Source organism: Rhinoraja longicauda, chromosome 7 (genome assembly GCF_053455715.1).
Source record: "Rhinoraja longicauda isolate Sanriku21f chromosome 7, sRhiLon1.1, whole genome shotgun sequence".
In the NCBI taxonomy this organism is placed as follows: Eukaryota; Metazoa; Chordata; class Chondrichthyes; order Rajiformes; family Arhynchobatidae; genus Rhinoraja; species Rhinoraja longicauda.
This window is the reverse complement of record NC_135959.1, coordinates 20,375,797-20,392,414: the sequence shown is the minus strand read 5'-3', so window position 1 is coordinate 20,392,414 and position 16,618 is coordinate 20,375,797. Positions and strand designations below refer to the sequence as shown.

General features: G+C 43.5%; 1 protein-coding gene across 9 annotated transcripts in view; it reads right to left on the bottom strand.

Moving 5' to 3' along the window:
* The window catches only part of LOC144595138 (dedicator of cytokinesis protein 9-like), a 264,207-nt gene that overhangs the window by 163,760 nt on the left and 83,829 nt on the right, over positions 1–16,618 (bottom strand). For all 9 annotated transcript variants that reach the window (XM_078402228.1, XM_078402233.1, XM_078402231.1 and 6 more), the window contains exon 2: positions 2,822–2,938. In XM_078402228.1, coding sequence (XP_078258354.1) covers positions 2,822–2,938 — 117 coding nt within the window. The remainder of the gene's footprint in view (positions 1–2,821; positions 2,939–16,618) is intronic.

Here is a 16,618-nt window from a genome sequence, read left to right as displayed (position 1 = left end):
TGTCCCCCTCTCATCCTAAACCTATGTTAATTTCCACCATCTGAAAATTGCTCACAGGGCATTACAGGTAGATAGGATGATCAAAAAGGCTTTTGGTACATTGGTCCACATCTGTCAGGTATTGAGCAGAGATGGGAGATGCTGCCTGTCCCGCTGATTACTGCAGCAATTTGGGTCTATCTGCAGTTCTTTCCTATACTGGGATGTTATGTTACAGTTGTACAAGATGTTGGTTTGGCCACATTTGGAATCTTGTGTTCAGTTTTGGTCACCCTGCCACAAGAAATGTGGCACAGTGGCGCAGAGGTAGTTGCTGCCTGACTACCCTGCTGTCTCTACGGAGTTTGTATGTCCGCCCTGTGAGCGTGTGGGTTTTCCCGGGGTGCTCCAGTTTCCCTCCCACACTCCGAAGACATACAGGTTTGTAAGTTAATCGCCTTCTGTAAATTGTTGCTGGTGTGTCAGATAGCACCAGTGTACGGGTGATCGCTGACCAGTTTGGACTCAATGGGCCGAAGGGCCTGTTCCCATCTCTAAAGTCTAAAGGAAGGATGTTTTTAAGCTGGAAAGAGTGCAGAGAAGATTTACAAGGATTTTGCCAGAACTTGACTATGCGAAGAGGGAGGTTTTTATGGTGGATACATAAAACGAGATTGCAGACGAGATAGTTAAGGCAGGTACTATAACATTTAACAAATACATTTGGATAGATCCATTGATAGGAAAGCTTTAGAGGAATACGAGCCAAATGCTGGCAGGTGGAACTAACAGAGATAGGACATCTCCAAAGCCTCTATATCCTTCCTCTAGTGCACACAATATTCTAAAAGCAGCAATGAAAGCTTTCCCTAGCATACTTGGTACACGTTAAAAAAAGTCTTGCATTTCTTCACCAGCTTTCAGAAAATATCCCCAAGAGTTAATCCAAAAGTGAATTTGTTTTGTATTTTGCAGGAAAACACGGAACTAGTGTGAATGAGTGATCGATTATTGGCGTAGACTCAGAGGGCCGAGAGGGCTGATTCCATGCTGTATCGCTAAACTAAACAAAACCACAGTGCTATCTTACAGTACCAATGCGGCCAATCGAACGTGGCAAGTTCCCATCAAACTGATAAACCCCACAATCTACTTCCACTGATAAATGCTGGGGAAAGTACTCTGATGAATTTTACAGAGGGGAAGACAGGGCTGCGGATCAACTGGCTATAGATTCTAAGATGGAAGCACTTCCAGCAGGCATGGCTGACCCCACAAACGTGTGGTCAGGGGCAGGTCCTTCACCAGGAAACATCTGTAGAACCGGAGGCTTATCACGCCAAGCACACACACACTGTCCCTTCCAAAACACAACGCAAGTGGATCAACACCACATGGACAATATTTTCAGGTCGCCTCTCCAATTCCTTCCGACAAACAAACCTTAATTGTTCAATGACCATGAAAACAAACCATGAAAGGAACCCCATCAGCTGGGTACTAAGCAAGTCTCAGTTCATTCTTTTTTATTTCCTTTTACACTTAGAACAGATGGGAAACTTAAAATTGATCCAAGCCTTAAGTACCCCTTGATCACGGATGTACAGCAAAGACAAGGCAACCAGACATCCTTCAGAAACAGCCCAATACCTAAACTTACACTGCAAAGCAGGAAATATCAACATCCTATTACTTTTCCATCAGGAGGAGGAGAAAGCTTCGGCCGTTTCACTCCACACCCATCCCATTTCATTTAATCTCCAGCACTCTGCAGCATCAACACACAATGAATCATCTAGCCAAACAAAACAGTCCAAAAATATAGGATTTAATGGGAAATAATTATGCTGATAAATAACCTGCACACAACCTCCAACATATAGCTAAACCCAATAACTAACGGCCTAGCTACAACCATTGAATCTTGCATTGTTTTTCACTACTGATAAAATAAAAATAGCCAAACATTAATTCATCACTTCATCACACAGCCATGCCAACTCAGTGAGAATCCTGGATTACTGCACTTCACTCCCTCAATAACAAAACACTATCCACTGAATGCGATTGAAATTATGTATCGTCTTTCCGCTAACTGGGTAGCACGCAACAAAAGCTTTTCACTGTACACGTGATAATAATAAACTGAAAAAAATATTAAACTAACACTCAATGCATGTCACAATATATATAATTAATAAATTGTTTGGTTGAGAAATAAAGAGAACCAGACCACAGCACTTAAAAGTCTCAGGTCATTCATCTCCCTCCAACTAGCTACACCCTTCCACCAGATCACTCACACTGTGCATCTCAACATGGATATTCAAACCTCTACAAACATACTTCACAAAATTTCATCATGCATGCCATAGAGCCTTCTATAGAATCCTAGAGGTTTTTATAACAGGAGGCCCCGCTTTCCCTCAACGGATCAAACAGCTCTTTGTGGGAAAGTTCCAGATTCATAGTTCTTTGCTTCCTGACATTGTCTGGATTAGCTGAGCTTGCTTCTCTGTTCTCACCAATTCCCCCTGCATTACAGGAAATTTTAATTTCTTATCATTCTTTCTCTTCCTCATCAATACATTTGATCATTTCAAATACTTCAATTAGGTCGCTCCCCCAAGCAGCACTCAAGAGAATACAAGCCCTGCTGTTACAGCTCTATTGGGAGAATCTGATCCCATTCAAGTGAGGCTGTGTTGCATCCACCCAAAGCACAAAGCCTTTGTAGCCTTTGTAGGCTTGGTGTCCAAGCCCAAAACCATCATCACTCCCCTCAAATCATGCCTAGAAGAAAATTCAAAACCATGTTTAGTCCAGGACTAATGTCACTCACCTGGAAATCCTCATTTGGAAAAAGCAGCATATCCCGTAATGGATCACTAATAATCTGTGCTTTCTTCTGCAGTAAGACATTCTCGTAGTCGATTGGTTCAATGTCCTTTGGTTTAGCCTACAAAGGAAAACAGAGATGGTTGAAGTCAAAGTGCATTGAACTGTGCTCATATTGTGAAACATTTGGTCCTGCCAAGATACAAGCCACTGCTCTAACACATAGAAAGTGTTAAAATCCTTGATAGATTTCAGTGAGAGAATCTCCATCACAAATACTCCATCTGCAATCCTCTCACTGAGCTATTCTTAGAAGAGGTTTTGAAGCAGAAGGGCCACAGGAGGCAATCTCAGAGATTGGAATGCAGTCGGCTACCAATAGTGGAGGGACCGCAGTGGAGCACAGTAATTAACGATGCACAGTAATCAACGGTGCACAAGAGGCCGGGGGGGGGGAGATCACAAAGAGGTGCGCATTTGAAAACAGAGATTAGCGTGGTAAAACATCTGCCTTGCAGAGCTGTCAGCCTGCATAAGACAGCTCGGGCAACAGGTGTAACATTATTTGTCTCCTACATTGACCCCTGCAACATGGAGGGAGGCCAGTCAGACGTATACCAACTCCAGCACAACCCCATCCCCATATAATTCTTCCTGTAGCCTATCCATCCCACATTCCCATCAATGCTACCACCTGCCTACATACTAGGGGGTAATTTAGAGCACCCAATTAACTTACCAACCCACATATCACATTCATAGACCTGCTCTCCACAGTAAGCATCTAAAAGTGTTGCCGCAAGAAGGAGACATCAATCATCACAGAACCTCACCATCTGGGCCATGCCCTCTTCCCACAGCTACTGTCAGGCATGAGGTACAGAAGCTTGAAGTCCCACATCACCAAGTTCAGGAACAGTTATTTTCCCTCAACCATCAGGTTCTTGAACCAACCTACAAAACCCTAATCTTACCTCGACAACAGAACTCAATGGACCACCTCTTGCACTACCATGGACTTGTTTGTTTCTAATTATCTTTTTGCACGGGTGTCTCGTTTCTTCTTGGTCTTTCTTTTACAAATGTTGTGTGTAATTTACGTATACTTTATGTATAATGTGTGTGTATGATGCTGCTACAAGCAAGATTTTTTATTTGTACCTGTACCTCATGTACTTGTGCATGTGGCAATAAACTCGACTTGGCACCTTTGCGGTGGGAGCAAAGTGAAGCACCCGGGGTAACATCGGAGGTCAGGATTGAACCCGGGCCTTGAGCGATGTGAAGCAGCAGCTCCACTAGCGGCACCGATGTGCTACGCTGCATTCCACAAAAAGGCAGAAGAAGCAATCACTGACCAATATTGGGGATCTTACTAACTCTCGAAAGAGTCTCGAAAAGACTTTCACCTCCAACCCACAGAAACACTTCAAACTGCCAGGACTCAGGTGACATGATCAGACAGCACAGTAACCATCAGTGTGAATGGCTCATCAGTATTTGTTCATTATGCACAATCCCAGCAAGGTCCACCTGGGTCAAAAGACCTGTCAGCATTGCAAATAATGGTCAATGTTATTCAGTCAAACACTGCTACCGCTAGAGCAAACTTACACAGTCAGCTGCTTCGTTCATTAACATGACAAACACGCATACATAAAGACGTACACACATATGCACAATGACCAACACTCTCATGCATAAGTATCCATACAATGGACAAACATACACACGAGCACACGCACACACGCACAAAGACGCAAATGACATTTTTTTAAATTAAAGGTAGAACTATCTTTAAATTTAAAAATATTGTAATTCAGTGAAGTGCAAAATGAAAGGGTAACCACTTTATAAATGCAGGACTGTCTGTTTCATTTTTCTGCAGCAGATTGTCCAGCAAAGCACTGACTGCATGGACAATTTGAGAGATTCCATCTTTGAGCTTTCTACGACAAAAGTAGAAAGCAGGGCCAGGCTTTGCAGCTTGTGTGCAAGGCAGCCAGTCATTTCCGATCTAATCATTTCCAATAACCAGTGCAGATGTACTAAATCCAAGCTGGATTTTGCGCAATAGGAACAGCAGGAGGGAAGCAAATCACTCAGCCTTTCCTGTTGTTGACTTCCAGTGAGCTCAGCTCAACTCCTCATGCCTGCCTGCCTTTTCCACAATGCCTCTGAAGGAATGGAAGTTTGACCATTTCAGATTTTAAACTTACTAACTTCTCTTCTATACCACAGAGATATACATTACACCCAGGTTTCGAGTGCAAAAATGGTTTTCTAACATCACTCTTAAATCCCTAGTTCAAATTAGTCATTAAGCACGGAAATAGGCCTTTCAGTCCAACTCGTCCACGACTGGATAGCACGCAACAAAAGCCTTTCACTGTACCTTGGTACACATGACAATAAGTTAAACTGCCGTCTGAAATACCCATCGACGCAATTCCTATTTGCCTGTTCTTGATTATAATCCTCTGAATCTTTCCTCACCATGTACCTGTCCAAATTTCTTTTGAATTATGCTATTGCACCTGCCTCAACCACTTCCCGGCAGCTCATTCCATTTAATCAACCATCCCCATGTGAAAAAGTTGCCCCCTAGGTTCCTATTAAATCTTTCCCCTCTCACCATAAACTTATGCCCTCTAGTTTTAGATTCCCCAACCCAGAGATAAAGACTGGCTTATCTTCTTATTCACCTTATCTGTGCCACTCATGAACATCAATAAGATCACCCCTCAGCCAACAGCCTACAGATTCCCAAAACCTTGGAAAAAGACCATGTGTATTCACCCTATCTATGCCATGCATGATTTCATATTTCTCAATAAGATCACTCCTCAGTTTCCTGTGCTCCAAGGAAAATAATCCTGGCCTGCCCATTTTCTCCCGATAATTCAGTCCCTCGATTCGTCGCAACATCTTCAAAATCTCCTCTGCACTCTTTTCAACTTAATAGCATCTTTCCTATAGCAGATTGACCAAAATTGGACACAATATTCCAAGTGCCGCCTCACTGATATCTTGGACAACTGTAACACAATGTTCCAACTTCTAAACTCAATGCCCTAACTGATGAAGCCCAGTGTGTCAGTAGCCATTTTTATAACCCTGTCCAACTGTGATGCCACATTCAGTGAATTATATATTTGTACCCACACCTCGTATATTAGTATATACATTGACGGCATTGAAGTAGAGATGGTCAAAAGCTACAATTTCCTAGGAATAAATATCACCAGCAATTATCACTAAACAAGCCACATCAAAGCTCTGGCCAAGAAAGCACTCCAGCGGCTCTACTTCCATAGAACGCTTAGGAAGTTTGGCATGTTGAACAACCCTCACCATCTTATATAGATGCACCATTTTATCATAGCATGGTTTGGGAACAGCTCCACCCAAGACCACAAGAAATTGGAGAGAGTTGTGGACATAGTCCAGACCATCGCAAAAACTAACCTCCCTTCCATCGACTCCATCTACCCTTCAATTTGCCTTTGCAAAGCCACCAGTATAATCAAAGACCAGTCTCGCCCCGGACACTCCCTCTTGTCCCCTTTCCCATCAGGCGAGAGGTACACAAGTGTGAAAACGCATCCCTCCAGATTCAACGAGAGTTTCTTCCCAGCTAACTGAACCCTCCTCTCACCACTAGAATGCAGTCCTGACCTCCCATCTACCTCATCGAAGATCTTTCAACGATATTTAATCAGACTCCATCTTGCACTCAATGTTGTACCCTTTATCCAAATCTGTGGACGGCTTGATCATAATCATACATAGTCTTTTCTTTAATTGATAGCATGCATCAAAAGCTTTTCACTGTACACATGACAATAATAAACTAAACTAGTGTATCCTAAAGTTACACTGTTCGACTTTACTCCTGAAGACCCAATTTCCATGCTCTTTCTCCACTCTCCGAGTCAGCACTCAGTGGAAGCAGGGTGGATAGTAAAACTGTCAACTCCCCCCTTCACCGGTGGAAACTTAAATCAAATTTACTTCTTAAGGGCCTAATTCAGACCAACAGCTCGCATAACAGGGGGTCACCTAATTGTTCATCAACTTGAAGGGGTAGAGAGGATTGTTGACTCCATTAATGAACACAGCGGGATCCTCAGAGACAATAGATGGGTGTGGGCTGCTTCTGCTCTCTTGCTGAGTTTCCTACTGGTGCCTCAGGGACCTCCACGTACACAATGCACACGCATGGGTCACAACGAGAACTAAAAACCACCTGGATTACAACAGTATACAAAGCAAGTAAGGATCTCACGTCAGAGAGCGCTGAACAAATGCCTCTATTCAACAGCAGGCCATTGTTCTCAGCAGGAACGACAATATTATCTCACAAAACCATCGAGGTTCAGCGACAATCAAATCTTTCAACAACATAAAACAAAAAAGAACTGAGGGGAGAGGTACATCTGAGATTTGAAGTGAATTGTCATCAAGTACTAAATAAAATCATAGCAGGGCAAGTACAAAACAAATCTTAAAAACACACTACACCAATTGAAACATGTTTTCATACATAATTCCACAACATCGCTAAATCTACCTTATTTTGCATGCCTAATAATAGTAGATTTTTCATCAACATTCTGGCCTGGAGCAAGAATTATTTCACATGATCAGCAGAGAATTGCTAAGCAGGAAATGTTCTCCCCTCCACAGACATTAAAATCAGCCTCCTTTTACAATCCCTCGCTTAGACAATAGGTGCAGGAGTAGGCCATTCGGCCCTTCGAGCCAGCACCGCCATTCAATGTGATCATGGCTGATCATTCTCAATCAGTACCCCGTTCCTGCCTTCTCCCCATACCCCCTGACTCCGCTATCCTTAAGAGCTCTATCTAGCTCGCTCTTGAATGCATTCAGAGAATTGGCCTCCACTGCCTCCTGAGGCATAGAATTCCACAGATTCATAACTCTCTGACTGAAAAGGTTTTTCCTCATCTCCATTCTAAATGGCCTACCCCTTATTCTTAAACTGTGGCCCCTTGTTCTGGACTCTCCCAACATTGGGAACATGTTTCTTGCCTCTAACGTGTCCAACCCCTTAATAATCTTATACGTTTCGATAAGATCCCCTCTCATCCTTCTAAATTCCAGGGTATACAAGCCTAGTCACTCCAGTCTTTCCACTTACGAGTCCTGCTATTTTGGGAATTAACCTAGTAAACCTACACTGCACGCCCTCAAAAACTTCAAAAACTATTAGTTCATAATACTAATTTGGGGTATGGGAGAAGGCAGGAACAGGGTACTGATTGTAAATGATCAGCCATGATCACGTTGAATGGTGGTGCTGGCTCGAAGGGCTGAATGGCCTACTCCTGTACCTATTGTCTAATTTGTGGAATTTCATGAACAGGGTTCAGTTAAAGAGCAAATGAATGGACTTTTCAGCTGAAGTAATTTCACCTAGAAGGTGAAGAAAGGAACTGCAGATACTGGTGGTTTACACATAGACACAAAGTGCTGGAGTAACTCAGCGGGTCAGGCAGCATCTCTGGAGAATTTCACCTGGAGTTGTGTCTGTTGCTCTAATGCACAGGTTAGAGAAGGTGTTAATCAGAACCAATGCAAATTACTCAGAACAAGGATCAGTCTTAAATTTGTTTAATCAAAGCACTTATTTCTCCCTTAACATCACGTGAGCACATTTGCATGCTTATATACCAGTCAAGAATGCCAATATTTGGTTCAAGGCTGTGTCGCAGAAGTGCCTTAAGTTTCTTATATTTCTTTACAGTATTTTTATGGATGTGCCGTCTCAAGACAACCCGATAAATTCCATTCCCCCACTTTATTTCCCTGCAACATGACCATCTACTCCATCCCGATTCTCCTACCATCCATTACATTGTAAGGTCATTTACAGTAGCCACTTAGTCTACCATCAAGTCATTCGATGTGGGAGGAAACAATGCCCAGAGTCAACTTATGTTGTCACAGGTACCTCCTGTGCAACCTCCCTATGCAAACTGCAGGTCAGGATCAAAGCTGGGATGCTGCAACTGCGAGGTAGCAGCACTAACTGCTGCACCAGGGTGCCAGAAATCTTAAATTTTAACCTCGTTACCGTCTATTTTTATAGTGGCTTCAATGTAACTAAAGTTTCCAAGGAGCAGCTCGAGGGCGTTATCAGGCGACATTCGACCAATGAATCATCAAAGATGGGAGTGCCATCATAAATGGTCAAGGAGATAGATTTTAAAGAGCAGAGAGACAAGAGGATTAGCAGAGGAGCTCAAATCCTTGGGGCCTGGGCGCCAAGTGCAGAACAATGATGCACAAGTAGCCAGAAGTGGAAGGGGGTTGAAATTTGGGATGTTCATAGGTCTGGCGAAGGTTTCAGACTATGAAACCACTTTAAAACAGAGAGGCTGGTGAATGAGTCATGGGTAGTTGGATAATGGGCTTGGTGTAACCAGGGTGTGGGCAGCAGTGCTTTCAAGGTGCTGAGGTCGAGGAACAATGAGGTGAAAGATCAATGGTTGAACCTTTCCCAGATTTGAATCTTGATTAGTAAGGGTGTTAAAGGTTACAGGGAGAAGGCAGGAGAACGCTTTTGAGAGGGTAAGATACATCAGCCACGATAGAATGGCGGAGTAGGCTCAATGGGCCAAACGGCCTAATTCTTCTCCTATGACTTATGAACCAGATATTTTAAACGGGACAATGCGATGGAATGGTAGGAAGTGAAAAGATGTAAACAAGGAATAATTTGAAGTTAAACTCTAGATATTCAAAGAACTTCACCATAAGGCAATAATTATGGAGCATTACCATTGTAAGGTACAGGAGAGGCTTGAAGGTATAATCAGTGCTCTCTGCTCTCGAGTGTTGGCCAGTTGCTGGAAGAATATTCCCACTATGCTTTTCATGGTGTTTGAGGACCTTTTGAGCAGATGGTCTCAGATGAATATAGACACATAATGCAGGAGTAACTCAGCGGGCCAGGCAGTATCTCTGGAGTAAAGGATTAGGTGACATTTCGGATCGGGACCGTTTCTTCTGACTGAGTGTCAGGGGAGAGGGAAACTAGAGGTATGAAAAGGTACAGAACAAATCAGAGCTGGCACCGACCGACAACTCAAGAAAGGTGAAGCCCACAATGGTCCATTGTTGGCTGTGAAAGTGGTGATAATGAAAGGATACAGACAGTGAAACTAGCAAGACAACTAGGGCGGGGAGCGACGGAGAGGGAAGAGGAACTCAAGATGAATGTCTGAGCCAAATAGTGGCACCTCGGGCAGTACAATAAGTCTACCTCACTGAAGGCAAAAGCTAGTCCTGCATTTTCATAGGACCTTCTACAGTGATTTGCAGCCAATGCATAGACACTGTTGTGACAACCAAATGTTGATGTGACAACAAGCTCTGGAGGAGCAACAAACACCAAATAGATAACCTGTTATCAGTGATGATGGTCAAGGGAGGTTTATTCATGAGAGACGTTTGGATAATCTGCTCTGTAGATTTTTGACGAAACAATGAGATCTTAGGGAGCAGTGAGGGAATGTCTTTAAACATTTCAGTTAGATGCAGCACCTGCGATGGACAGCACTCCCTCAGCTCTGCAGAGTGTCTGCTTTGAATTTGTGCTTGTGTTTCTATGTGGCATGTTCCATGAGGTGTTCTGAGAAGGCTGTGACTTGGAAACAAGACAGCTACTTTCGCAGACTTCTTTGTGTAACCTAGATTACGGAGTTTTAAAAATGGAGACTGAACCCGTGAGCTGAGATCAGAGATAAGGCTGCTACAAACAAAGGGAATGCCGAGATTTAACTTTCTTTCTTTAGGTTATCAACCCTCGGCACATTTCGCTGGAGGAGACTGCTAGCAGGTGAAATTTCTGTCAAGAAGGGTCAAGTTTAGGATTCATTAACCCGGTACAGCCAAGAGGGCAGAGGTTGAAGGTGTGGGGAATACGTTTTAAAAGGGATCTGTGGGGAAAGTGTTTTATTTGCACTGAGAGCGGTTGATATCTGGAACGTGCTGCCAGGAGCTGGTGGAATTGGACAGAGTTATGAGATTAAGAGGCGTTTAGTCAGACAGTCAACTGGTCAGCCCTGCCTCGCGCATAGCGGACTCTAAAACTCGGCCCCGAGCCACCAGCATTGACCAAGAACAAGGAGGGACATGGAAAATGAGGTCGGAGTCCCTGGGGGCTGAGGTCGCAAAGAACAAAGGAGACCCAGCGTGCGGGGTGCCGAAAACAAGAGGAACCTCTGGTTGGGGTGGGGGGGCAATAAGGGACCAACAATATTTAAGGGTACTTTGTAACTTTGCCTGCGCCATGTGGCCACTCTTTTGTGTAATGTGTATGCAAAAAAAAAAAAAAAATTTCACTGTACCTTCACGGTAAATGAGACAAAGTATCTACCTATCAATCAAGAAAGTTTCACAAAGACCTGGGGGGAAGAGCAGAGGAGACACAAACTACACCGTTTGCTTGAGGGCTTTTTCAAAGCACAGATAAAATCAGTGAGTCGAGGATGGTAACAGGCAAACAATGTGTAAAAATCAATTTGAGTCACATACCGACCGCTGTGTTGTCTCCAGGCGAATTAGCCAATCATTCTAACACTGGGCGCCACAGCGGCAGGGTTGCTGCCTTACAACACCAGAAACCCGGGTTCGGTCCTGACTACAGGTGTTGTCTGTACGAAGTTTGTACGTCCTCCCTGTGATTCGGTGGCACGGTGGCGCAGCGGTAGAGTTGCTGCCTTACAGCGAATGCAGCGCCGGAGACTCAGGTTCGATCCTGACTACGGGCGCCGTCTGTACGGAGTGCGTACGTTCTTCCCGTGACCTGCGTGGGTTTTCTCCGAGATCTTCTATTTCCTCCCACACTCAAAAGACGTACAGGTATGTAGGTTAATTGACTGGGTAAATGTAAAAATTGTCCCTAGTGTGTGTAGGATAGTGTTAATGTGCGGGGATCGCTGGGCGGCGTGGACTCGGTGGGCCGAAGGGCCTGTTTCCGTGCTGTATCTCTAAATCTAAAAAATCTAAATCTAAATTGCGTGGGTTTTCTCTGGGTCTTCCGGTTTCCTCCAACACTCCAAAGAAGTGCAGGTTAATCTGGTTAGGTAAAATTGTAAAAATTGTCGCCAGTGTGTAGGATAGCGCTGGTGTACGGGGTGATCGCTGGTCGGCGCAGACTCGGTGGGCCGAAGGGCCTAATTCCGCGCCATATTGTAAATTTCCCCGGTGTGGGACAAATAAAGGAATATATTATTATTGTATCTCTACAGTCTAAAGTAAAGTCTGCAGCGCGCGGCGCTGTCACGATACGCAGCTTATCGAAACAGGAATTAACAACAATCGTTACAGTGCAGCAGAGTGGGCCACATAGGCAATTTTTTTGAGCTTCATATTCAAAAAGATAGTGAATCTGTATTGGAAAATTGGAAGTTTTTGGCTGCAGTCCAGATGAAGGCTAACTTTAAATAATCATCCTTCAGCAGATTTGGAGGAAGAGAGGGAGTAAGAATCCAAATGTTAGCAACTCTTTGAAATGCAGGCTTACTTTCATGTCGTGAGCTAATATAGTTCTAATCCCCTCCAGTTCCTCAATGGAGCAGAGAAAAGCTAAACAAAACACTCCCTGATTAGGGTGAAGGTTAATAGCAACACATTTCTACAGCGTCTTTAACACGCCACGTTAGAAAGTGCTGCACTGAAGATTTATCATGCAACGTTTACCACAAGGCCACAGGAGGATGTACTCAGTGATCAGAAGTTTAGTCAGTAGTGGGAGGACTCAGAGAAGATTGAGAAGGGGGGGTGGGGGGTGTTGCTGTTGAGACTTGGGGATGGAAATCCAGAGCGCCAGTGATTAAATTCAAGCGTGATAAAAGGTCAGAACTGCAGGAGTGCACAGTTGTAGAGAATGGCGGGGCTGGAGAAGATCACACAGATAGGAAGGTGCAAAGCCAAGGTGAGATTTACAACAAAAGGAAGTGAATTTTAAAATCTAGGCTTCAGACCTGGAAGCAGCACAGGTCAGCAAGCTCAGTGTAATGGATGAATGGAACACTGCAAGCCATGGTCACCAGTTTGGAATCGGCCAAAAAAAATGCATTTAGAGAACAAAAACACCCAAAGTGCAAGATGTAATAGGGCAGTAATGGAGAAACCACTTCACACAGATATTTGAAGGAGAACGGTATTTGGGGGGTGTTTTCAATTAATAAATTAGCATGATACAACGGTAATCATTTCTATAAACTCCTCCTATATTCTCCCACTCATCAGCACACTGAAGACAATTTACAACAGACTATTAATCGACCAACCTGCTAGAGTAACTCAGCGGGTCCGCCTGCAAGTAAAGCCTGTTCCTGCTGACCTGCTAAGTTACTCCAGCACTGGGTCCTTTTTTATAAAACCAGCATCTGCGGTTCCTTGTGTCTACAATTCACCAAACTTAACATTTTTGGTATGTGGGAGGAAACTCCACACAGGGGCAATTGTAAATCAGATATTTTTGTAACAATCCAACAGATTCAGAGTCACGACTACCGATGCCGGCGTTTAATTCCGTTTTAATTCATTAACTGAATTTTAAATTCCACATGGTGGGTTTTGAATATCCCTCCACATGACAATCCCCCACTCCTCCCCCCCCCCCCCCCCCCCACACACAGACACAAACACACAGATCCTGCTCGACCCACTGAGTTCCGGAAGACAAAACGTGTAGGAAGTAACTGCAGATGCTGGTTTACATTGAAGTTAGACACAAAATGCTGGAGTAACTCAGCGGGTCAGGCAGCATCTCTGGAGAAACGTTTCAGGTCATGGTCTGAAGAAGGATCTCAACCCGAAACGTTACCTGTTCCTTCTCTCCAGAGATGCTGCCTGTCCCACTGAGTTACACCAGCTTTTTGTGTCTACCTTAAATTAAGATGTTGCCTGACCCGCTGAGTTACTCCAGCATTTTGTGTCTATCTTGGAGTTCTTCCCGCAGTTTGTTCGTTGTTCCCGAATGACTAGTCTGCCGCGCTCCTTCTGCTTCAACTGCCCACTTATCAAACCCTGAATTACAAACTCCCAAGCCAGTGGAGGGGGTGGTGAAAGTGCAGTGACAATGGTAATGTGAAAAAACAGAAAGAAAATCAGCAAAATAAGTCAGTACCTCATTACCACTTGGCCCAGAAAGCAACACTACCAATGGAATGCCGACAGCTGCCTAAGACTCTGCGAGAGGTCAGGAACTACAAAATGCCTTGACATGCTACGAATGAAATACAGATATCTGCACCGTGCACTACTCAGTGTACAAGCATCCTGCCAAAAAACCATGGAAGCAAAATAAATAAGACCTCTGTAGTGAATTCATTCATCTGAATGAAACTATTTCTTGGAACTGGATAATGGAGGTAAATAGAACAAAGTCCAAGAAAGCAAAATTGGAACTAAAAAAATCATTTTCTAAAATAATGATGTCCTTTATACAGCCAAGACTGTACTATAAACTCTCCAAGATCAAAATCCTGCAGCAGAAATAAGCTTTTGCAGTACAAGCTGTTTATTCAAAAGGTTCCATAGCAGAACCTTACAAGAAAGGGCATAAATGATGCATGTGATTGCATTCTATATTAGCCCAAGACTTGAACAATGCAGAATTCATCTCTGATAAAGAAATTAATTGTTAAAGAAATCAATTGTCATTCCTTCACTGTTCCTTTGGAACAGAAGAGGAGTTAAGGCCAGGGTATTAGCCATGATCACATTGAATACCAGGACAAGTTTAAGGGGCTGTTCCTGCTCCTATTTTCTAGTATTTTGACTGGCAGCGACAGTTGCGAGCTTAAGTCTCACACCAGAGATTTAGTTTCGCTTAGTTTATTGTCACATGTACCGAGGTACAGTGAAAAGCTTTTGTGGCGTGCTAACCAGTCAGTGGAAAGACAATACAAGCACTACCTGAAGGTTGCACACTGGTGCAGTATTTGAAGGAGTGCTGCACTTTTGGTATGATGTTAAGTCAAAGTCCAGTAACTCTCTCAGATGGATGAAAAATATGTAGCACAGGGAAGGTTGCCTTCGTCCAGTCGCCAACATATGCCCCTGAGCCAATTACGCAAACAGGTCTTCACACATGCTATGTGTAAGGAGGAACTGCAGATGCTGGTTTAAACCGAAGACAAACACAAAAGGCTAGAGTAACTCCGCGTGCGGGTCGGGCAGCAACTCTGGAGAAAAGGAATAGGTAATGAGAGTCTGAAGAAGGGTCTCGACCCGAAACATCACGTATTCCTTTTCTCCATAGATGCTGCCTGACCCGCTGTGTTACTCCAGCCTCTTTACACATGTCAGCTTGTCTTGTGCAAACGGACCCACTCTGCCTCCTGCGCTGCACCGGTTACTACACTTCAAAATCCTGTAAAGTACTCGGGAGACTCAAAGGGATATTCCAGGACAAATCAACAGTAAGAATAGAAGATTATGCCTATGGGGTTGACTGCAGGCTGTGAGGGCCAAAAGAAGCATGAAGAAACGAACATGATCCAGCCGTATGGTCTATCCTTGCAAATTCCATCGAACCTAAGTTTTCTTTTGTGCATTTCAATGCTCAATTTCAAGGGCAAGATCTCTTACTGTCAACACTGAACCATAGACGGTCACGGTTTAACAACACCTCAATTTTGTAAGTAAGAATTGCATTGTTCTGTTCTTGATGCATATGACAAATACATGTCTCGGCTCTTGACTGCCACTATGACATACTCATCCTCAATCATGTAGATTAGTCAACGTTAAATGGTCTGTCACAAAGAGGCACAGTAGAGGGCGGGAAAAAAAGATCAACATACAGAAAGGTTAGAGCTCTCACCAAAATTCTGGTAAGACTGGAAGTCTGCACTGGAAAAGAGGAGGGCCGAGGGGGTGTTCCATGAAGCTTTACATCAAGATTTGGGCAAAACGGAGAGAAAATGTTTCTACTCGTGAAACCTGCTCACTCAGAAGCGTAGAAAATGTGGAACTCGCTCACGCCAGGAGGGGGTCAAGCTGAAGAGCACGGATGGGTTTTAAAGCAGAGATGGGTTTAAAGTGAATTCACATAAACATACGAGAGAGAATTTTTTTATTTCATCCCACGGGTTAATCTTTTATGCCTTTCCTATCTGAGTTTTTTTTATTAATGCACTGTTTTCATCTAAATGTTGCTACCAACTTTGCAAAGGAAATCAAGGGCTCAAAGGTGGTTTGAGGTCGCCTTCTTCCAAAACAAAAGGGCGCATTATTAATTTAAGACTGCTCAAAAAGAGCAGAAAGTAACTAATAATATGTAAACGGAGTGATAAACAGAACAGAGAGGAAAAGAGGATGATGTGTTGAGCAAAGAAAATATGTTTAAAACAATTTACTTTTAATTAACAAAAAGGGTAAAGGTAAAAATTGGCCCTAGTGGGTGTAGGATAGTGTTAATGTACGGGGATCGCTGGGCGGCACGGACTTGGTGGGCCGAAAAGGCCTGTTTCCGGCTGTATAGATATGATATGATATGATATGATATTGTGAATATTACCCTGATTATAACGTTCATTGGCCTGTGGGTCCAACAATTGGAGCATGTTCTTGCAATATGACACTGGAAATGAAACACTACTGGCTCATATGTTTTGTTAAATTAAAAAGCAACATGCATTTACAAAGCATGTATCAAATTTTAATCTTCTGTTCCTTAGTCCTTAGACCTTCTGCCATTTTGAGGGAATCTGTTCCAATCTGAACCAGCCGTGAACTTTGACAACTATTAAGTCCC